The sequence below is a fragment of the Drosophila nasuta genome, chromosome 2R, assembly GCF_023558535.2.
Source record: "Drosophila nasuta strain 15112-1781.00 chromosome 2R, ASM2355853v1, whole genome shotgun sequence".
Classification (NCBI taxonomy): domain Eukaryota; kingdom Metazoa; phylum Arthropoda; class Insecta; order Diptera; family Drosophilidae; genus Drosophila; species Drosophila nasuta.
The window spans coordinates 106,210-129,584 of NC_083456.1; the positions used below are offsets into that span (position 1 = coordinate 106,210).

General features: G+C 33.7%; 2 protein-coding genes and 1 long non-coding RNA gene across 6 annotated transcripts in view; 1 reads left to right on the forward strand and 2 right to left on the reverse strand.

Annotated features, from left to right (window-relative positions):
- Positions 1-10,873, reverse strand: part of LOC132784364 (acetylcholine receptor subunit alpha-like) — a 99,906-nt gene extending 89,033 nt beyond the window's left edge. For 2 of the 4 annotated variants that reach the window (XR_009632243.1, XM_060789929.1), the window contains exons 1-3: positions 10,679-10,873; positions 2,367-2,642; positions 1,753-1,797 (exon numbers count right to left, since the gene is read on the reverse strand). Coding sequence is in view for 3 of the 4 variants with exons in the window: in XM_060789929.1 (XP_060645912.1) it covers positions 1,753-1,797; positions 2,367-2,606 (285 nt within the window). In the remaining variant the exon portion in view is untranslated. The remainder of the gene's footprint in view (positions 1-1,752; positions 1,798-2,366; positions 2,643-10,678) is intronic. The other 2 variants (XM_060789930.1, XM_060789928.1) reach the window with 2 other exon arrangements.
- A 2,456-nt stretch (positions 10,874-13,329) lies between these two features.
- LOC132784366 (uncharacterized) lies at positions 13,330-14,583 on the forward strand. Its single transcript, XR_009632244.1, has 3 exons — positions 13,330-13,390; positions 13,670-13,796; positions 13,909-14,583. It is a non-coding gene; the product is annotated as an uncharacterized LOC132784366 (long non-coding RNA).
- Positions 14,584-17,693: 3,110 nt separating this feature from the next.
- On the reverse strand, positions 17,694-20,111 carry LOC132785735 (casein kinase II subunit alpha). The gene is made up of 3 exons (XM_060791963.1): positions 20,005-20,111; positions 19,306-19,512; positions 17,694-19,213 (listed from the first exon to the last, which is right to left on the reverse strand). Exon 3 carries the CDS (start codon positions 19,089-19,091, stop codon positions 18,081-18,083), a length of 1,011 nt encoding a protein of 336 aa, XP_060647946.1. The 5' UTR covers positions 19,092-19,213; positions 19,306-19,512; positions 20,005-20,111; the 3' UTR covers positions 17,694-18,080.
- Between the last annotated feature and the right edge of the window lie 3,264 nt (positions 20,112-23,375).

Genomic DNA, 23,375 nt, shown 5'->3' on the forward strand with positions numbered 1-23,375 from the left:
CCCCAGCAATGTCTGGATTATATTTCGGGAAACAGATCTTGCTATTGTGTTACAACTTACAATTTAGATTTTGTTGCTCTATCAACGCGAAGACATCCCTTGAAGTAGTTTGTCCGTCGACTTGTATGCCAAAATATAAACGGAAGTTAAGTTAAGAAGTTTAATTACTATTGTCGCTACCAATACGATCGAGTCTTTCCCGACAAAGCCGTAATGCAAGAGGGATACGAAGAAGACCCAGAAATTACAAGTGAACAGCGCCGCGTTAGTATGGCTCGACTTCGTGCTTCTCAGTCACAAGAGCAACGCACAGTGGGCGATTTGGTCTCGCTAGCGGCATTTAATTAATAACTTCTAAACTAAAATAGATGTCTTCAGTCGGTTTTTTTTTCACTGATCAGAGAAAAATCATAGAATTTTTTAAGTTACAAAATTTTTATTTTAATTTTTTTTTTTTAATTTAAAAGATTTTTTTTTTAAATTTATACTTTTGTTGTACTTTTATTTTATTTGAATTTCAATTAACATATTTCATATATAAACTTTATCTAAAAAATGATGGGATGATGGAAAAAAATGGGATGACTTCTGAGTGCAATACTAAAAAAAGATCCCTTTTTGGTACTAACACTGTGTCTAAAAAGTACCACAGTTTGAAGGCTAGCAGGTACTAGCAGTTAATATTACACATTTTGGAATCCACTTGAATAAAGTAAGTTCGACTCCACGAAAGACAGGTGTACGCTAATCCGGACTCGTTGTTAATACACTGAATTACCACTACGTTTTATGAGCTACACAGTTACACACCAGTCACAAACATTGATTTTTTTTTTAAATATAATAAAAAACCAAACTTCTAACAAATTCACTAAAAATTGTAAATTTCCGAGGAATTTGAAATCAATGCGCGAAAAAAGAAAGAATTTTCTAGAGCTCTTTGCAAAATCATATCGTGTGTTTGATCGTTCTCAGCTGATGATCAGTTGATCGTAGAGCTTTTAAAACGCTTTTGAAAATCTAATCAAAGCATCTGCTATCGATATGTGAAAAAATATTAACGGTTTTTTAAATTTGAAAATTTGAATTAAATGCCGCTAGCGAGACCAAATCGCCCACTGTGCAACGTGAGGAAGCCCGTGGAACAGCTCGATCGACAATGCAAAATCGTCGAGCAAACAACAGGGAAAACACAAATAGATAATTTTCGACGCAAAACAAGATATTTATCTAGTGCTGATTTAAATCGAGCAGCGTTTCCATATGATGAGACCACTGATTACAGCTCGCATTCTAGCGTTTGAATTGAACAAATTTGATGTTTGCATGTATTGGGGTGCACAAAAGTTTTCCAGAGAAACGCCAGGATTATGCTGCCTTAGTGGTAAAGTGAAATTGCCATTGTTGATTCCGCCACCTGAGCAATTGTATGCCACTTTCTTGCAAACACTCAAAAATATAATGGTGGTTTGTTAGTAAGCCATAAATCATAACATGACAATCATAAATGTGATTAGTCAACAATTCATAGAGCAATTGACTTAATGTCTACTCTAAACAAAAATAACGAGACAATCAATCTTTGGGCACCAAAAAAAGATTTTATATACGATATAATATAAATTTAATTGCTAATTACCAATAAACCATTTCATGAAAGCAACGTCTACGTTTTTTTATAAGTTCACTGCTCTTTCTTCGCTCAGAATCTTTATTATTTAATTTATTTTAATGTATTCAAAATTTTCTTACTTGTTCCACCCATAGATTCGTCGTCATGATCTGATTTTTGAGATTCTGAAAAAAAAAATGTGTTGAGTTAGACAAATACTTTATAGTTATTTAAAAAGAAAATAAAAAAGAAACAAAAATGAAGTAAAAGCTTCCTTTAAGATAATAAAAACATTTGTAACCTAGCATTTCAACACATGGATCTCATCCAGAAAGTAAAAAAAAAAACTGGCTTTTTGTGGCGTAGATGTTTTTCTCGCTGATTTATTAGTTTGAGTTTAATAATTCGTGAAGTTCAATAGGATCTTTATCGGAAAAATATACAGATGTGGGGTTGTGATTATTTTCCTTTCCGGTTGGTTAATATTGCCTCCGCACATGTCCTTTGAATCTCATCGGCCACCTACTTAGCGAAAAGCAATGAATATAATTCATCTCATATATGGAAGTCACCGCAATGAACCATTTATTTTGCGATAGCCGGCCTTTACTGCAATTAAGTAGGTTGCTTGCCACACCACCAGTATAATTTGGCCCAAATCAATCGATACGAAAATTCAAGAAAAATAAAAAAAATCTTTCTCGTTTTTAAATTAATAAAAATAAACAAATTTTAATTAATTAAAAAAACTTACAACATCGATTAGTTGCGAGAGCTTCAACTTTATGCAGACTTTGAGTACATCTGTGGTATTAACAACCGGCCGGACCAATTTGTTATAATTACTGAGAAGATCGTCGTAAAGTCGTTTGGCATCAGGATTTCCAGCAACTGCTCCATGGACCATAAGAGCTGATAATATCCAAGCTCTTATGCTTTCTTGAGATGTTAACTTCATAACAAACGCTCGTATATAAATTGTTACTAATTGCATAAGTGACGTTATATATTTATTTGGTTTTCAAGTTATCTGCAAATTATAAAATTATTAAAAGTTTCGGATGTTATTATTTTTGAATGACAATTAATGACTTTAATTATAATAATAATAATAATTATGATCGATATAATCAATTCATTTTGTTTTATTTTTCGATTATTTTTATTCAAAAAAATTAAGAAACGAGTAATTAGTGTTATTAAAAACCGGCTCTTAATTATAAACTATTATTCTCATTTTATTATCTTTCAAATCTTTAATCATAAAGTCTTCCATTCGCCACATGAAATTGCCACATAATATAAATTTGCAACTAAAAAAATAAAAAAAAAAATTATGAAAACAAATCTATCAATTTTTATTTGTATCAAATTTAGCAATTTATTAGTTTTCTCTAACATACCCATAATATTCGTACATATTTTTATACCCGCTACCCATAGGGTAGAAGGGTATTATAACTTTGTGCCGGCAGAAAATGTATGTAACAGGTAGAAGGAGGCATCTCCGACCCTATAAAGTATATATATTCTTGATCAGCGTCAACAGGCGAGACGATATAGCCATGTCCGTCTGTCTGTCTGTGTGTCTGTCCGTATGAAACACTGGATCTCAGAGACTATAAAAGATAGAACTATCATTTTTTTTTCGATAGCATTTGTTACGCTGCACGCAGATCAAGTTTGTTTCCAAATTTGCCACGCCCAAATTTGTTGGTGTCTACGATAACAACAATAGTATTTATGATTCCTGAAAATTTGGTTGCGATCAGATAAAAAAGGTAGAAGTTATTAAAGAAAACCCTTTTTTATGGGCAAAAACGCCTACTTACTAGGGGTCTTAGTTGCTTTGGCCGACAATCTGGTATATTGTGCCGTCTATGGTATATTTTGAATGTGGTACTATATCGATATACCAAATATACCATTCGGTATATTTTCAGTGTTTTGTAGTATTTTCGGTAAATTTTGAAAATAATACCGCAATATTTTGTTTTTATTCAAAATGGTTAGCGGGTATCTCACAGTCGAGCATACTCGACTGTAACTTTCTTACTTGTTTCATTTGAACATTGAACGAATTGAGAACTCTATTCCAACGTACGAATCTTCATTGGACTCGATAACATTAAGAGAACTATTCTTCTGGAGTTCCATGAAAGTGAAGACGACAACGTCATTGCAATGCCTTGCAGATTTGGCTGGGCGGTCGCTCAGCAAAGGAATTCCATCTATTTCACGCCTGTTACATATTTGCCAATGCTGTGAGATTAGCAGTTTGGATTTTGAATTAAAAAAGTACTTTTCTTTGGAATCACTGGGAATTGTCGCTACGATCAATCCAATACGATCCAAAGACCCGAGGCCTTAAAAGTGATTTGCGGCAACTGTTTCGTCAATAACTGACTTCAGTCTGTGGACTCAAAGATGACAAATCTGGCCCAGGCTGTATAACTAATTCATGCTGATGGTGGATTTGACATGCAACACTGGGCCTCAAAATCTCAAAAAGTGGTCTGTTCTCTTGAAAATAGATATGACATATTGGACAAGTCAATTTGTTACACAGTCGTTGGTCCGGAAAAGGTTCTGGGCAAGTGGTGGCAACCTAGAGAAAATTGTCTAACGGATATGGTGAAGCCAGATACGATCTCAAAGGCTTTGGATGGTCGGCCATCTAAACGCCGCGTCTTGAGCACGATTGACTATTTTCAACCCGATTGTGAGATTTTTTAACATACGCGCCAAAATTCTTCTGCAAAATATATGGAGGAGTGAAGTCGAATGGAATGAGCCGATTTAATAAGAAGACGTGACAGACTGTCGTCATTGGTTGTATTTGGTGCCAATGTTAAACAATCTGCGTATAGTCAGATGTTTGATAGGATTTAGTGCAGCTAGATATCTAGAAATCCATACGTTTGTGGGCGCAAGTTTTAATGTATACGCTGCGGACGTATTTATCAGAGCTGAAGTAGACGATCAAAGCATGAGTTGCTCGATTGAAACCTATTTCGAGACCTCGCTTGGAACGCGTGGCTGCTGTTATGGCTGATGTTGGCCAGGTGAACGAGTCTGAAATATCAATATACGTTGACAAAAAAGTATTCTGGACAGATTCAAGGGACGTTGTATGCTGTATACGTTCAGATGCTAGTTAATTTCAACAATTAGGTGCACTCCGAATTGGTGAAATCTTAGAAGGATCAGACGTGAGCAATTGAGAATGGGTTCCGTCAGCTCAAAATATCCCAAGTACATTTTATTGCTTACAGCAATATATTTTATTGCTTTACAGCTTTTATTCTTTTCTCTAAAAAATGCCTCCTTCCAATTTCTTTTCAATGTTTCAAAATTCATATTTTTGCATGTAATCGCTTTGCCAGTGCTACAAAATAAATTGTATATTTTTTTGTCTGCGGAACAGCTGATTTGAGATCCACATACATTTAAGTATCGGAGCACCGATACGAGGGGTGCTATTTAAGTTTCGGGCCTAGGTCACTTGTAGCCATATTAGGACCAATTGACTAACTCTCAAAAAAAAAGATTCGACTTTTATCAATAAAAGCTCCATACAACGTTTTCATGTGTTACCATGTTTGATATCGATAACCGATTAATCAAAAACTTAGCTCGGCAGAAAAATCGAATCAACTCGTGACCACTTTCAAGCAATAATTTTTCACAACTTTCGACTTAGATTATTACTACAAGAGCGCATCGATGAACTTAAATCATTGTAAGGCGATGAAGTGCCATCCTATAGCCCTGTGAAAAACTGGTTTAATGGATTAATGAAGGCCGTCCAAAAACAGACGTTGTGCCAGAAAACATTGATGCCGTGGGTGAACTGATAATGCAAGATCATCATGTGACATATCGTGAGATAGAGGCATCCTTTGACATTTCTTCCACCAGAATACATTCGATATTGCATGAACACCTGGTCGTAAAAAGTTTGTTCTCGTTGGATCCCGCACAATTTGACAATTGCTCAAAAGAAGACTTGTGTGGATTGGTTCAAAGAAATTTTGAAAAAATACATTCGCAGTGCTTTAAAAAACATTTATAAGTTCGTCACAGGTGACGAATTATGGATCTATGCTTATAAGCCCGAAAAAAAAAAAACAGCAATAGACCGTGTGGGTGTTTGAAGACGCACTTCGAAGCAAATGGCCGCCTGTTTCTTCAGTAAAACTGGTACACCACAATTTGTTAGCCTAAAGTCCTTGTAGAAATTCGAAAAACGAACAAGAAAAGATGGATCATTCTACACCATGACAACGCGAACCCTCACACACCAGCTCAAACCTGCGGCTTTTTTTCAAACGTGGAGTTTATGGGTCATCCGCCGTACAGCCCTGACTTGGCACCCAATGCCTTCTTTTTATTCCCGCATATCAAGGAAAAAATGCGTGGTCAACGATTTTCGATGCCAGAAGATACTGTTAAAGCGTTCAAAAACCATGTTTTGCAGGTGTCTCAATCAGAGTGGAAATGTGCTTCGACAGTATAAAAATCTTGCTAGAGAATACTTCATTTTTTATGATAAATATTCGCATTTTCATTATTAGGCAATAAATATAAATAGCAACCCTCGTACCCTTTATTTATGTTATGCCTGAAAAAACGAAATGCCACCACTAATTTTTATACCCGCTACCCATAGGGTAGAAGGGTATTATAACTTTGTGCCGGCAGGAAATGTATGTAACAGGTAGAAGGAGGAATCTCCGACCCTATGAAGTATATGTCGGAGAATAAGGATTAGGCACATGAGTGATTGACTCTTCATCTCCTTGCATAATCTCTTTTTAATGGCACTTCGCACAGCACAGAAAACTACAGTCGAGTGTACTCGACTGTGAGATACACGCTACCCATTTTGAATAAAAGCAGTATATTTTGCGGTATTATTCTCAAAAATATACCAAATATAGTGCAAAAATACTAAAAATATACTAAATGGTATATGTGGTATATCGATATAGTACCGCATTCAAAATATACCATAGATGGCACAATATACCAGATTGTCAGCCAAAGCAACTAAGACCCCTAGTAAGTAGGCGTTTTTGCCCATACAAAAGTATTTCTTTAATAGCTTCCACAATTTTTGATCGCAACCAAATTTTCAGGGATCATAACTACTATAGTTATTACTGTATATACCAAAATTCGTAACTCTAGCTTTAAAATTACGCTTGTTATTCGATTTTTTTGATTTACAGGGGCGGAAGTGGGCGTGGCAAAAATTTGAAACAAACTTGATATGCGTGCAAACATAACAAATGCTGTCGAAAAAAAATTATAGCTCTATCTCTTATAGTCTCTGAGATCTAGGTGTTCATACGGACAGACGGACGGACGGACTGTCTCGGCTGTTGACGCTGATCAAGAATATATATACTTTATAGGGTCGAAGATGCCTCCTTCTACCTGTTACATACATTTCCTGCCGGCACAAAGTTATAATACCCTTCTACCCTATGGGTAGCGGGTATAAAAATCTCATTAATTGCCTATTTCTAAGCGATAATCTCCTGAGCAACTTGGTTGCAATATTTTTTTGATTTTAAATTTCATATATGTATAGTCTTACTCTTGACTCTATAATATAAATTAAAGCTTTTTCTCTTTACGAGAAAATACTTCAAACGCTTTTTTTATACCCGCTACCCATAGGGTAGAAGGGTATTATAACTTTGTGCCGACAGGAAATGTATGTAACAGGTAGAAGGAGGCATCTCCGACCCTATAAAGTATATATATTCTTGATCAGCGTCAACAGCCGAGACGATATAGCCATGTCCGTCTGTCCGTCTGTGTGTCTGTGTGTCTGTCCGTCCGTCCGTATGAACACCTAGATCTCAGAGACTATAAGAGATAGAGCTATAATTTTTTTCGACAGCATTTGTTATGTTTGCACGCAGATCAAGTTTGTTTCAAATGTTTGCCACGCCCACTTCCGCCCCCGCAAATCAAAAAAATCGAATAACAAGCGTAATTTTAAAGCTAAAGCTGCGAATTATAGTATATACAATAATTACTATAGTAGTTATGATTCCTGAAAATTTGGTTGCGATTAGATACAAATTGTGGAAGTTATTAAAGAAATACTTTTGTATGGGCAAAAACGCCTACTTACTAGGGGTCTTAGTTGCTTTGGCTAACAATCTGGTATATTGTGCCGTCTATGGTATATTTTGAATGCGGCACTATATCGATATACCAAATATACCATTTGATATATTTTTAGTATTTTTACAGTAGAGAATAATACCGCAAAATATATTGCTTTTCTTCAAAATGGGTAGCGGGTATTTCACAGCCGAGTACACTCGACTGTAGCTTTCTTACTTGTTTAAATTTTTTTTATTTATGTATCTATCTTAATGCTTCTCTTCACTTTGCCGATATGAGTGCGAAATAATGGGTTGTCTATTTTTCCGCATGTGGAAATGCTGATTTGACATCCACATGCATTCCAGTAAAATGATACATCAGAAGTTACAGAAGTCACAAGAGTTTTTGTAATATATATTTTTCGGCTTTACTCACAAACGAAGTGAAATGGATCTAATTGTCTCGTCAAAAACGACGAGAGTGACAACGATGATTTTCAATGATCTCCGACTCTTTAAAGTATATATATTCTTTATCAGCATCAACAGCTTAGACGATCTAGCCATGTCCGTTTGTCATATAAATATTACAAATATATTTTATAAATATTGGCCATATCGTGCGTCTATATGATATAGCTGCTATAGGAATGATCGGTTAAAAATACAAATTTAGTATGCACATTTTTTTATTTTTAAAGATGTGTTATCTAAACTCTCAGACTATTAGTTTGGTATAGTTTTACATATGCTTAGCAAATTTTATTAAAATCGGATAACTAAATCATATGGCTGTCATAGGAAAGATTAACTATTTTGTGTTTTATTATACTTCAGTTAAATCTTATCAAGTTAAACACCTACTAAAATATTATCATATCAATAAATACTAAATTAAACCATCCTAAACAAATTCGCTAAATTGATATTTACACAGCCATCAACGAATCAATATAATTATAACATAAATATATACTGCTAGTTATACTGTTACAAAAAGCGTTGCATACTTTTACATCTAAGATAGTCAGTAGTAAACTATGCTCAACAATTATCTTTTTATTATAAAAATAAAACATTCTGTAGGCTTGAGTTGATGTATTTTTTTCCTAAAGTATTTTTCCTCTTCGATTGACTCAACTGAGTTGTCTCTTTTTTGAACTGACAAAGGAAACTGGCCTGCAGTAACGTCTTGATCAAAAAATTAGAAGTCGTGCAACCATATTAACGATTACAAATATATCCGCAACTTTCCCCACCTAACTTTAACGATTTTAAAATCTTAAAACTATAACAAAGATAAAAAATAATTATTCTAATGTGGCATCGTGTGGCAACACAACTAAAACTTTAGGTAAACACATTTAAGACTCACAAAAAAGGTACAAACAAAAGGGTTTCACATATCAAGTTAGTTTTAATTAATTTTATATCAAGTTAGTATCAATTAATTTCATAAATTGAAATAAATACCATGGGCTTTAAAATCCATTTTAAATAATATAAATTTATAAACTTTAATAGTTACCAGCCCGATTTGAAGTGCGCTTTTGCTTGCGAAATATTGCACCACAGCTGCGATGCGCTGTTGAAATGAACACGTGTTCATGCTTTTGGTTCTTTTTTTTAGAAAGTACCGTTAGGTTTCCAGCGAAAACCGGTTTGCAAATTGAAAGTTTTTAACATTTTAGAGACAAACTGTGTAAATTGAGTTTAAATATTTCCTGATCGGTTTTTTGATTTTTGGCCTCTAGCGGAACCACTGTGCACTGCACCCAAATCTCCGAGGGAATAATTACTTTATTGGAAAATCACATTTTTTTTTTTTATGTATAATCGAAACAACTTCTTATGTCCATTATTAAAATTGCAAAGTTTTTTAATAGTTAACAGATTTGTCAACTAAATTTATAAAGTTACAGCGCTTATTGCACTTATTGCGCTTATTGAACTTTACTTAGTGCGATAGTTTTGGTTAACATTTTGTTCTACATTGCTCTACTACAAATTCTAAGAAACTTTCACCAGGCTATTGTTTATTTAAAATCAACCGCAAGCTTAAATATTGCAATTTTCTTAAACTCTTGATTTAAGCTTTTCAGACGCATTCTTTGCACGAATATAAATATGAAACAAAATAAATCAGCATGTTCCCAATTTTCACCATTTAATATGCAAAGGTAACTAATAGGCAAAAATAAATTATTAAGTCATATAAAAGAAATAATATAATATTCAATATTAAAGAAGGCAAGACCTGTACAAATAAAAATACTGAGCTATTAGGTGAAATTTTTCTAATAATAATATTATGTAATTTGAATAGTTACTTTTCTTGTATGTATTCAATAAGCTAATATACAAATATCCTTATAAGAAATGCGAATAAAAGGCACACATACAACAACACCCGGAGACAGAAAATGAAATAGGGCGTCGGCATGCTTTTGGGGCCTTAAATGATGAGGCGAAAGGGTTAAAAACAATTAAATAATATATTCAAATGTAAATTTTAGTAATAAGTTCGACCATACTCACTAACATTGTAACATAAATTATTGATTATAAAAAAAAATAAACTTGATACATGAACATCCGATTTTAGATATACAACATACCATAATGTCAACATACATACATATGTATATGTTGACATTTTAATTTAATCATATGTAAATTTTTATGTACATACACATGTATAAACGGTTATTATATATGTATAAGCTGTTATTTTTGAATAAATCTTCAAAGGAACCAAGTTTGTGGATACATAATGACTGAATAAAGAATATGTTTTGACGGATTTTGTGATCCACAAATACTAGGTGATTTCAATCACACTTTTTATTTGTTTTCCAACCCATTGAGAAAACGGCACTTTAGATAATAAAATTTGATTTTTCAAGTGTCAAATTATTATACATACATATGTACATACTTATTAAGAAAATAGCACGCGAGATATTCACAACAGCATTTTGTTTACCAATTTTTTCCCCATTGAATTGATTGTAAATCACTTTTAACTCCACAACTGATTATAACACCCAAAATACCATCAACGCCGAAATAAACAAACTTTGCTGAACGAATTATCTCAGAGAACTGTGGTTCATAAGTAATCTGAAAGTGTTCTGTCATTCTTCCAAAAAATGGAATAAGGTGTCTTGGAATTCAACCCTAAAACATCAGCTGTTTAATACTTAGGGATGACAATAGTGTCTTCTCAAAGGAATGACAATTATTAAGATATCCTCACAAAATAAAAATCTCCATGGAAGGAACGAATACGTAAATAAACTAAAATAATGAATTTTGGCAGATTTCAGTGGAACTAACTGATAGTGAAAGTTCATACATACATACATAAAAATATATAAGTATGTATGTTAAAGAGAAAGATTCTGGAGCAAAATAACGATTAGAGATGGAAGCTATCTCAAATATATATATATATATATATAAATATATAGGAGATTAAATTAACTTTCAACCTATTATTTTAATGGGAGTTAAAAATTGATATTAATTATATCATTTGCAAGCTTTGCCGATTTCTATGCGAAAATATCACAATCAAATTTTATTGCAACTAGGATGCAATTTTTTTATTTATATTTATGAACAGCTGATTTAACATCCACATATATTCCAGTATCGGAACAAAATGCCACCCCATAAATTTATGGCAGGTGTTTTTTGTCATATTGCGTGGTAAAAACGCGATTTCGCTCCCAGATGAGTGAAAATCAGAGCTTTAATAGGCGAATGTTTGAGTGGCGTGGTAATGAATTTTTATTTATTTATTTACATATTTCAATGCCAAGGGTAAGCAGACAATAGTTGCGAAAAAAGCTCTCTAAAATTTATGGAACTTGCGAAAAATATAGCTCTTTCGCAGGTCTTTATTATTATTTTTATTTTTTAATAAACAAAAATAAAAAAATATGGTATACTTAATTCTGTAACTGTATATATATATTTAAAAATATGTAAAAGCTAATCACTTCAACTCGTAACCAGCGCAACTCCATATTAAAAAAAATCGTCCGTCCAAAATTTTCGCGGCGGTATTTCCTTTCGCAGCTCAATATAAATAAAGGGTATCGATACTCTGATACTGCAATGTATGAGGATATAAAATTAGATGTTTCACAGGAGAAAAAATTTACAACTTGTAGCACTAATATCGACAAAGCTATCACATGCAAAAATATGAATAATTTAAAAAACATTAAAAAGAAAGTGGGGGAGGCATTTTTTTGTGAAGGGAAAATATCATTAATTAAAATTGTGGAGTCGCAGAACTGCAAATGATATAACTTTGTGCCAACAGGAAATGTATGTAACAGGTAGAAGGAGGCACCTCCGACCCTATAAAGTATATATATTCTTGATCAGCGTCAACAGCCGAGACGATCTAGCCATGTCCGTCTGTGTGTCTGTCCGTCTGTCCATATGAACACCTAGATCTCAGAGACTATAAGATATAGAGCTATAATTTCGACAGCATTTGTTATGTTTGCACGCAGATCAAGTTTGTTTCAAATTTTTGCCATGCCCACTTCCGCCCCCGCAAATCAAAAAAAATCGAATAACAAGCGTAATTTTAAAGCTAGAGTTGCGTTATGCGTTAGTTATGATTCCTGAAAATTTGGTTGCGATCAGATAAAAATTTTGGAAGTTATTAAAGAAATATATTTGTATGGGCAAAAACGCCTACTTACTAAGGGTCTTAGTTGCTTTGGCTGACAATCTGGTATATTGTGCCGTCTAAGGTATATTTTAAATGCGGTACTATATCGATATACCATTTGATATATTTTAGTATTTTTGCAGTATGAAAGTATGTAGTATGTGTTGAAACAAACTTGATCTGCGTGCAAACAACAAATTCTGTCGAAAAAAAAATATAGCTCTATCTCCTATAGTCTCTGCGATCTAGGTGTTCATACGGACAGACGGACATGGCTAGATCGTCTCGGCTGTTGATGCTGATCAAGAATATATATACTTTATAGGGTCGGCGATGCCTCCTTCTACCTGTTACATACATTTCCTGCCGGCACAAAGCTATAATGCCCTTCTACCCTATAGGTAGCGTGTATAAAAAGTTTAATGAACGATATTTAGACAACAATTTACAATAAACGCAAACAATAGTTTCAATTAAATGCTTATGAATTACAGTCAACGAAAAATACACAACCATCATTCAAATAATAAATGTGACCATTTATTTAATAATACCGATGGCATATGGATTCCACTGAAAAGTTTCACAATTAGAACAAGTAACAAAGCTACAGTCGAGGAAAGCTACCGTCGACCGTTAAATACCCGTAGCTTATTTAATAGTATTATTCTTAAGCTGTATTCTCTTCTGCAGGTTGCTTACTTGTTCATTTCTTAGTTCTTCAGGATATCATAAAATGATTACCATTTGCTGTTCTAAATGTATTTACATTAAGATTGATCAAAACAAAATGGATAACACCGGTTATCAGAATTTATTATTCATTTAAATTTGACAAAAATGTACATCATATATTTCTATCATTATTAACTTCAAATCAATGAGAAACAAAAGAAAATTTGTATCACAAAATATATTACAAAATAGAGTTAAAATACCAAAGGTTAAGAAAAGGTAATAATGTGGTATACCGAATTTATTATAGTGGTTTGAAAATATTTATTTATGGTATTATGATATACTAAAAATAATTAAAAAAAAAAAAAAAAAACTACAGTCGAATGTACTTAAATATTCAACAGCCCGCTACCTAACGTCAATCGTTAACTTACCAGTTTATTTTCTCCGTATTTTTTATGTCCTGCGCGCGACTATGAGATTTATTAACTTTCTTCACAAATCAAAATATATATTATATATTATTATATTATTTTTCACATTTCTTCTATTTAGAAAAACAAGAACGAGATCCTTGAGAGACAGAAAGCATACTCAGAAAAGAAAAAAAAATGCATTTGACATAACAAATATTAATGCGGGATCGAAACTAATTCCCGCCGCGTAAATTATATCCAAAGTGGTATGTAGTAATATCTCTAATTGTATCTAAGCATACGCAGTTATACAGTCAGACATATTATTATTATTATTCAAACTTAATCAAAATTTGTATACATTTCATTTTATTTCAGAAATGACTGTAGATATTATTGTATGAACCCAAATGATGAGCGGACGGATCATCTCGGCTGTTGACGCGGATCAAGAAAATATATACTTTATATGGCCTTCTTCTGCCTGTTAGATACATTTCGTGCCGGCACAAAATTTAAAAAAATAAAATATTGAAGAGTATACAAGACAGCGAGTCACCTTGTCTGAGGGCACACTTGGTAGTAAACGTTTCGGATTCGCCACATCCTACCTTGACAGAGCTGATGGTGTTGCTCAATGTCATTCTGCAAAGTCTAGTCAGCTTTGCTGGTATACCAAGCTCAGACATGGCGGCATATAGGCGATCTCGCCGCGGGCTATCAAATGCGGCTTTGTAGTCGACGAAGAGATGGTACGTGTCGATCTGGTTTTCGTAAGACTTCTCCAGGATTTGGCGCAAGGTGAAAATCTGGTCAACAGTGGACTTGCCAGGCCTGAACCCGCACTGAAAAGGTCCAATCAGTGCTTCAGCATGGGTTTTAGTCTTTCACACAATACGCTCGTTAGGACCTTGTATGCAATTGGAAGAAGACTAATTCCGCGGTAGTTGGTGAGCACCGTGGCATCACCCTTCTTCAGGATGGGACAGATCATGCTGAGGTTCCAATCTTCGGGCATGCTCTCCGTGAGCCATATCTTACTGATTAGTTGGTGCATGCTTTTTTTTTTTTTTAATAGTAATTGCATTTATTTAATAGGCAAACGTGTGCCACTAATTTTTGTTTTTTTTTACCATTTCCGTGCCAAATTTAGGGTCCTAATATATTGCTTTTCCGCACACTTAAAATTTTGCTCATCTGGGACAGCCCTTAACCCGAAAACGACAACTCTTCGACTTGACTTCGGTTTCGTCGCATTTTGAGCGCCAGCTCAAGTCCCACCAAAGCTTAGAGTGTACTTCAATTTTACTGCCAAGAGATCTCATGTATATCAGAACATTACTAGAGTTACTAATATCAAACCTTACTCCTTCTTTTGGAATGGTATCTGCGATCTCATTGACTTCGATGCCCTGGTGGCTTGGGATTCAATAGATACGCACGACTATAGATGCGGTCAGCCACTCTATTACATTTCTGCTCTCCAGGACAACCTAGGATTTAAACACATTAGGGTGCATTAATCTTATTTCAGCTTGGCTGAATTGTTAATTGAAATGAAAGAATCAAAATGTAATACAACTATTTTAATTATAACCTTAACATTTTGTGTAAGTGTCGCCATAAATTATTATATCCATTAACGGTCAATAATTACGTCCAGTGAACAAAGATGCGGTCACAATTGCAAATTGCGTTTTGGAGGAATTAAAAGAAAATACATCCAAGTCAAAAGCCTAATTATACCCGCTACCCACAGGGTAGAAGGGTAGTATAACTTTGTGCCGGCAGGAAATGTATGTAACAGGTAGAAGGAGGCATCTCCGACTCCATAAAGTATATATATTCTTGATCAGTGTCAACAGCCGAGACGATATAGCCATGTCCATCTGTCCGTATGAACACCTAGATCTCAGAGACTATAAGAGATAGAGTTATCTTTTTTTCCGACAGCATTTGTTATGTTTGCACGCAGATCAAGTTTGTTTCAAATTTTTGCCACGCCCACTTCAGCCCCCGCAAATCAAAAAAATCGAATAACAAGCTTAACTTTAGAGCTAGAGCTGAGAATTTTGGTATGTACAGTAATAACTATGGTAATTGTGATTCCTTAAAATTTGGTTTTGGTTTGATCAAGAATATACATATGTACATACTTTATACGGTCGGAGATGCCACCTTCTTCCATTTCCTGCCGGCACAAAATATAACTTTTCTACCCTATGGGTAGCGGGTATAAAAACACTATCCGAATTTTTAAGGTATTATATAATTTTCAGAAGCAGATGCAGATTGTAGAATTTTCTGTGCTATTTCCGACGACCAAACGATTAGTACATGAGTTCCACAAGGCAGCTAGGCTGAAAATTCAGATGGCTCATTGAAACCAAAAGAACGCCACTAAAACAAAGAGCAAACCGCCTCAATCTCAATTAGGCTCTTCAATTCTAAACTAACAACAGCAAAAAACCTCTCATCCAAAAAGCCCATTCAAAGAACCATTTTTAGTCGAAATGATCAACCTGTTTAATAGCCAAGCACAAAAAGATACACCTTAGCTTCTGCGCATCTAGTTCGAAAAACACAAGCCATTCTAACCCAACAATGGTCATTACGGTCGCCCAATGATAAAAAGTACAAGAAAACTGGTAATTGTAAGATTTCATCATTCATTGTTAATCTCACCCAAAGGTTCATCATCAAAATTCAATAATAACAAGAATATATACAAAAAAATCTAGTATTTTATATATTTGACAAAACTTTTTTATTTGACTCAGATGTTTCGTTTACCTAACCAAAATGCTAAAAAATAATTAATAATTCAATTAAAGAATTGAGACAACCTCAAAACTTCATTTCAAATCTATAACTTTGGATCAGTTGTGGTGATTTCCACAAAATTAATTTAATAGTGATGCTGCAATGCTACATATAATATATATAAATGAAACTATATTCAGGCAACAGTTGATTTATTTTTTTTTAGCATTTGTCGTAGCGTACCGCCAGTTTGGAAATGCTCATTTTATAAAATTAATAATTTTGCTGTGAACTTAGCTGAACAGACGACGTTATGGTTGCATGTACAATTTGCCATCATCAAATTGGTATTGTTTTGTCAAACCGTCCATTTTTCAGAAAGATTTTGAAAAGATTATCTATGTTCAATCACAAATCGATAAAGAGCGAAAAGTGAGCGTCTTTTTAATTCGAGAATAAAGTTAGTGCCATTAAACGAAAATGTTAGAAGTTATTTACGAAATAGCTTTATATAACTTTGGTTGATACCAGATGGTAATTTTTTAATTTATGATATAATATATTTTGAAAATAGTAGTAGTAATACATCGGTATACAAAATATTGCCGTTAGTAGATTTTCATATATGTATTTTCAGAATACACTGTTCTTCATATATTAAAAATGAGTAGCGGTTATTTTACAGTCGTCAGTGCACTTCTTACCTGTTTATTTTAGATATAATGGGAATGCAGACGAAACATCTTGAGTTTTGGCAAACGTGTCTTGCTAACAAACTATCAACTACCTAAGACAGTCCTTGGAATTGCGCTTGTAATTTGCAAAACATCTACGACACGAGCAAATACAGTTGACTTTATTCGGTGTACATATGTACATATTAAACGTACAAATTCAAACCCGCTTAGCGGGTGTCATGCTTTGGGATGAGGTGCTAATAATGCAGGTTTCAGTGAAACCACTTTTTTTCGTTGTTTGACATATCTACATATGTATGTATTCGTTGGTTAGTGATATAACGATGTTGACTTGACACTGTTTATATAAACTAAATGTTGATTTCATTGTTAAATTACGCCAAAAATTCTAAATTAAAAATGTTAAAAAATAAAATTAGAAAACTACGACCATATAAGTATTTATGCCCTAAATACACAAAAAATATATAGGAACGAACACGGAAACATGATAAGCATTTAACGTTATTTAGTTATTTTTTTTAAATTTTTCCATTAATTGTAAAGGATTCCGTTCCGTATATAATACAATTTTAGACATCTGGAAGTCGTAAAAAAAATTGAATGCATTCCTTTATTTCTATCCTCTTTTATCTATTTTGATGGGCTGAATGTACGTTACTATATGATTAATATCTGAAAATTTATTATTAATAGGTTCTAAGGATTTGTTAGAAATTGGAGATTTATTGGATTATATATTTATAATTATTGATATAAATATACTTTAATTATAATGTAGCTTGAAATTCTGTTTTAAGCATGTTGTGTGTATGAATTTGTAATCATAATTTTAAAATATAATTACTTTTGCAGTTTGAAACTTGTTAAACTTTGTAACAGAAATGACTTTCATTCATTGTATCATATGTGTTGTGGTAGGTTTATGGGAAATCAATCAGTATAAGTTGATTAAATTTTGGACTCAGTAATTATGTTGCATGTTATCTTCTTATTATAAACTTTAGCACAGAAATTCTTCATTTAACTTAATCATGCGGCTTGTTTTTTCTGTTTACTTTACAATAGGGGAATCATCCTTTTTTTTATTTATTGCTGGTTGTTTGGATTAACCTGTCCATTGACAATTGGCAAAAAGTATGGATGCGCCATAGCTTCGCGAGCAGTGAGACGGTCAACATGATCATAACGTAAAAGTTTATCCAGAAAATCTAATGCTTCCGGCGATACCAAGTGTTGGTTATCAGAATGAACGAAGCGCTCCCAGCGTTTGCGTGAATGACGTTGTAGGATATCATGAAATCGCGGATCAAGATCAATATTGTACTTATCAAGATAGGCATACAGTTCTTCGGTGCCCAGCACCTTGGCAATTCGCACTAGTTGATCGTAATTGTCATGACCATGGAAGAATGGCTCTTTGCGAAATATCATCGACGCTAGCATGCAACCCAATGACCACATATCCAGTGAATAATCGTACATCTGATAATCGACCAGAAGTTCGGGACCCTTAAAGTATCGCGATGCCACACGCACATTATACTCTTGACCGGGATGATAGAATTCAGCGAGACCCCAATCAATGAGACGCAATTTTCGATTCTCATGGTCGATCATCACATTATGTGGCTTGACATCGCGATGCATAATGCCCATGCTGTGGCAGTAATCAAGGGCCTTTAATAGCTCAAACAAATAGTAGCGTATCTCGTAGTCTGTTAGTGTTTGATAGAGTTGCTTAAAGTCTGTATTGTTCACGTGTTCAAAGATCAAGGCAGGGGTGCGGGACACGGGATCCTTGACGACAGCTAAAAGCGTTATAATATTGGTGCCACCCCTTAAATTCTCCAAAATCTTGATTTCGCGCTTGATCTTCTTTTTTTTTACGGGTTTCAGTATTTTGACCACACACTTCTCGGTTGTCGTTATGTTGATAGCCTCAAATACCTCAGAGTACTTGCCGCGTCCCAATTTGCGTACCAATTGGTAATCGTCCTGATTGCCCCAATCGACCACATAGTTTTCATAGTCCCAATATTCATCTGGCTTGTGAGCGTTCACGTCTGTATAAACGCGAGCAGCGCTTGGCAATGTCATATCTGCTGCTAGTGAATTATTGTCTACTTTATGTTTTTTGTGAATATACTTCCGATTCTTCAGGAGATGATGATTCTGTTGTTGGATGAGTCCACGCAGCAAGATTGGTGTTATAGAATTGACTGTAGAAGATGAAAATGTATCTTAAATTAACAACTAGAAATTAAAAAAAATATATATATTCAAATTTCATGTACTGTCAAGCTGAACATACCCGAGTCGAACAGGGTGACTACGAATGAAATGTGGCCCCCCTGTGGGAGGACCTAAGTATTGTTGTTGCAAATGAAAGCCGTTCTCCCGTGCGTTTGTTGTTGTAACTGCAGTAGATTACGCTAGATAGCAAACGGAATTTGCAGAACTGAGCAGCAAATCGACGGTGGGCGGCGACGGCGAAGGACACGTTACTTCCAATGTTGGTCTATTTTATGTAATATAAAGCAATATTAATCAAAGTGTTTTTGTTTAAAAACGAGAATATCTACGATTATTAAAATATACTTGCACGATTTACTGTATTTAACACATTTCTTTTAAATATATATGTACATACCCAAAAATTTACAAATCTATATATATACAAATGTGTGTGTTTGCATATGTATGCCATGCATATGTACAATGTACATACATATACGCAATGTACATACATATGTATTATGCATATTAAAACACTCACTTCAATTCAAATAAAACTATGATAAATTAATGCCAAATTGAAGTTAAAGTGCACTTGACGCACACACAAATTCAAGAAAAAAATAAAACTAAACTCGGTAAATGTAATTTTACTCATATAAATGAATTTGGACTTCCACCGCACTGTTTTTTTTATTGAAATCATGTATAGATTTCACAATACTAAGTTATATACAATCAATAAAATTATTTAAAACTTTAGCAAAATACTTACATCCTTATGTCAGACAGCGTGGATGACGTGAAAATTTCTTTATTTTCTTTGCTAAACCGATATCATGAATATGGTAGCTCACTGAACTAGCTCATATGAACAGATAATATCGTGTCTTTGTGGAATTCTTTTGGGATGCAAGTTTTAACATCCAAATCAGGCATATCCCAAGCCCTTTGCTCTCGCTTCTTCTTTGTCGTTGCGCTTGCTCATTGATATAGGATTCACCTTTAGCCGCACCAGATAGAAGGCACTTAGCCTCTCTCGGCAAGCTAAGCAACAACACTTGCATTGGATTTGACGTATGCTGAAATATTCCGAAAGCATTACGTTGTTGGATTCTCGAAAACTTCTTACAGAAAGAATTCACATTGTTTTCGTGTCTAGCCGACAAGTTGACTTCGCAGCGCTGAATTTATTCTTAGAAGAAAATTTTTTTGGGGAGCGGGAATGCATTATTTGCATTGTTAGTCACTGTATATATGCATAATTAAGCGCTGTACCCACATACATACACTATATACATAATGTTTCATAGTGCCTAAATATCGCAAGCTCAACAAAATTTGATTTGATCGTTTTTAGTAGCCGTTGTGTTCCTAAATTTAATACCGAAATGGTAATAAACGTTATTATCATGGCACCACACCAAGAATTGCTAGGTTTCATGCATAAATAATAATAATAACTACAAAAATAATGTTGGGTCAACCAATATTTCCCGATATCAGTGCCAAAAATAGGTTGGGGGTTTTTCGTTTTTAAAACAGCTGATTTGAGAAAACCATGCATTCCAGTAATAGAATATCGATACCTGTCGCGAAAAGAAGTAAATTTGTTAAAATTTCGATTATTAGTTGTTGTTTTTGGTATTTTGTAATCGATAGTTGAAAGAATGATATGAGTATTTTAATGACCATTGTGACGATCACATCGTATAGTATTTAAACAGCTGTTCAGAATTAGAAAAAGTCACTGCGGTAAGAAATTAGACAATTACAATGAATTCTCGTACAGAATAAAATCCTGTCAATCTTGGTAAAACGGATACGGAAACGAATTGTCGGGGACAATACCCTCTTTTATATTGACGGACATACATATGTATACGAAATTATTAGTTTCCAGAAAATTCAAAAATACATTAACATATTTCGTTTATAGTCCATTTACACTTTGTTGGGAAATGCGCGCATTGCCGTAATATATGCACACAAAAAAAAAATTTTTACAGCGCTTTATGAAATTATTTGTAGAAACTCTAGAATTCAACATATTTTATATGAATCATAAGTTCACATCAAGTCGCATTAATCAAACAGCGGTTTTAGGATGCGTATCTAAAAAAAAAAGTGTTCGTTTTAATCAATACAAATTGTTTGCATTTTATTTCTACAAGACTATTCAAACACACGCATATTTCGTTGTTCGTTGCAAAAGCAAAGTTTATACATATACGAAAACAAGTTCTATAACGCTGACACACCAAAATCTCAACAACATTTATGTTGCTGGTGCGTGAGCAGAGGCGAATGATTGCGAAGGCTATGTACATATGTATTATTCTCACACGTTCACCAGCTTGTGTAAAGTGTGATATCGGTGAAAACAACTTGCACTTGCAAATTTTGACGCTTTCAAATTATTTCAAATTGCTTTGCTCTTGATAATGTTCTTCCTTTCTGAGTGTGCTTATTTTTACACCCCTTAGCAGCTGTTCGCGTGATGAGGGTTTGGTATAAACACTTGCATCATTAAAGTAGATGCAAATCGTCTAAATAGGGTATTACAGGATCATTTTCTATTTTATACTCTATTTAGACAAAGTGCATTTTCTTCAATGATGCAGTTCTCTGATGTGTTGACACCAAAACAAACTTATGATTATATAACGCATCAATCCAAATTCAAATTTCTATATAAATATGCTTCTTAATAATTCAAAAATAAAAATCTCGAAAAGCTAAATGAAAAGGATGCAATTCAGAACCTATCTTGGATATCAAGTAATTTTTATGGTTTATAAATAACCACAACCTTGGTGATTTTTGTATTTATTTTGTCTTAGCCTCGGTGAATGATGGCATTTTCATCTTTATGTTTGAAGATTAATACATAATAAATTGCAGTAATTTTGTTCATCGTTAAATTGCGCTTGCAAAACAAATGTAATATCATTGTGCATTTTTTTATATAAAAAAAAACCAACCAAGTGGTCATGTTTGAGTGACGCGATTGTAAGATGCAATCAATCAATTAATTACATCAATTAAACAGCGGTTTGGGCAAACGGAAACAACCTCAGACAGAAAAAAGAAGAATATCAAAAGCATTAGATGCGAATCAACCAAAAATGAGCAATTTAATAAATTATGCGACATTGAGGGCATTTAAAAAATATAAGGCTTTAAATTTTATTTATTATTTATGAATTGACACTACGTATTTACGTTTTGCGTCATATTAAGCAATTTGTACAGTAACGATCATATTCCTGTATAAGTAGTCAATTTGATCGTCTTGATGTATTTCCTTATACATTTTCTTATTCCTCTATTTATTTTCTTGTTTTTTTTTTTGATTTGTTTTTTTTTTTAAGAATTCCAAAGAGTATCAAAAAAATTTCAAGCGTCGAAATTTGTAAGTGGAATAATTATCTGATTCCATCAAGACCACACATTTTCGATAAATACGCAAAAATTTTAGCCAAAATTCGACCAATTTTCAGAATTATTGTCGCATCTTTGATGATGCGGCTATATTAGTTATCTCTCTCTTACAAACAGCCGTCTATTCAATGATGCAGCCTAATCTAAACAGGGTATAAGACCCGACAGTAGATGCCGTTCATTACCATATTATGATTTCTTAAATAATTTCTAAATTTGTATCTGATCTTACCCAAATGTTTGTACTTAACAAAGTGCTGTTAAAAAAACTTATATTTCGAACTCTTAGATACTAGATGTAGGTGTTTATACTGACGATAGACAGACATGGCTATGTCGCCTCGGCTGTTGCTGCAAGCACTATTTAATGTCACTCAAGCTGAATATTGTAGGAATTACAATCAGTTGTTATAGCATACATATGTATGTATGGCACAAGCCCCTAAATTCCACCCTATCTTTGTTGCTGAGCCAACAGACCGGTAATCCCTTATCTAATTACTTTTACCATGACAAACTATTTAAAATTTTAGAGCCTAACGAAGAGGAATAATTAAATGAATTCAGTAAGTTATTCCTGTAAATTAAGGGATTCCTGTAAATTAATAAATTATAATTATAATAGTTAATATTAAAAGCGAGAGTGCAATAAAGCTTTCGTGTCGCTCTCTGAGCGAATTTCCTCCTTTCGCCACTTTAGCT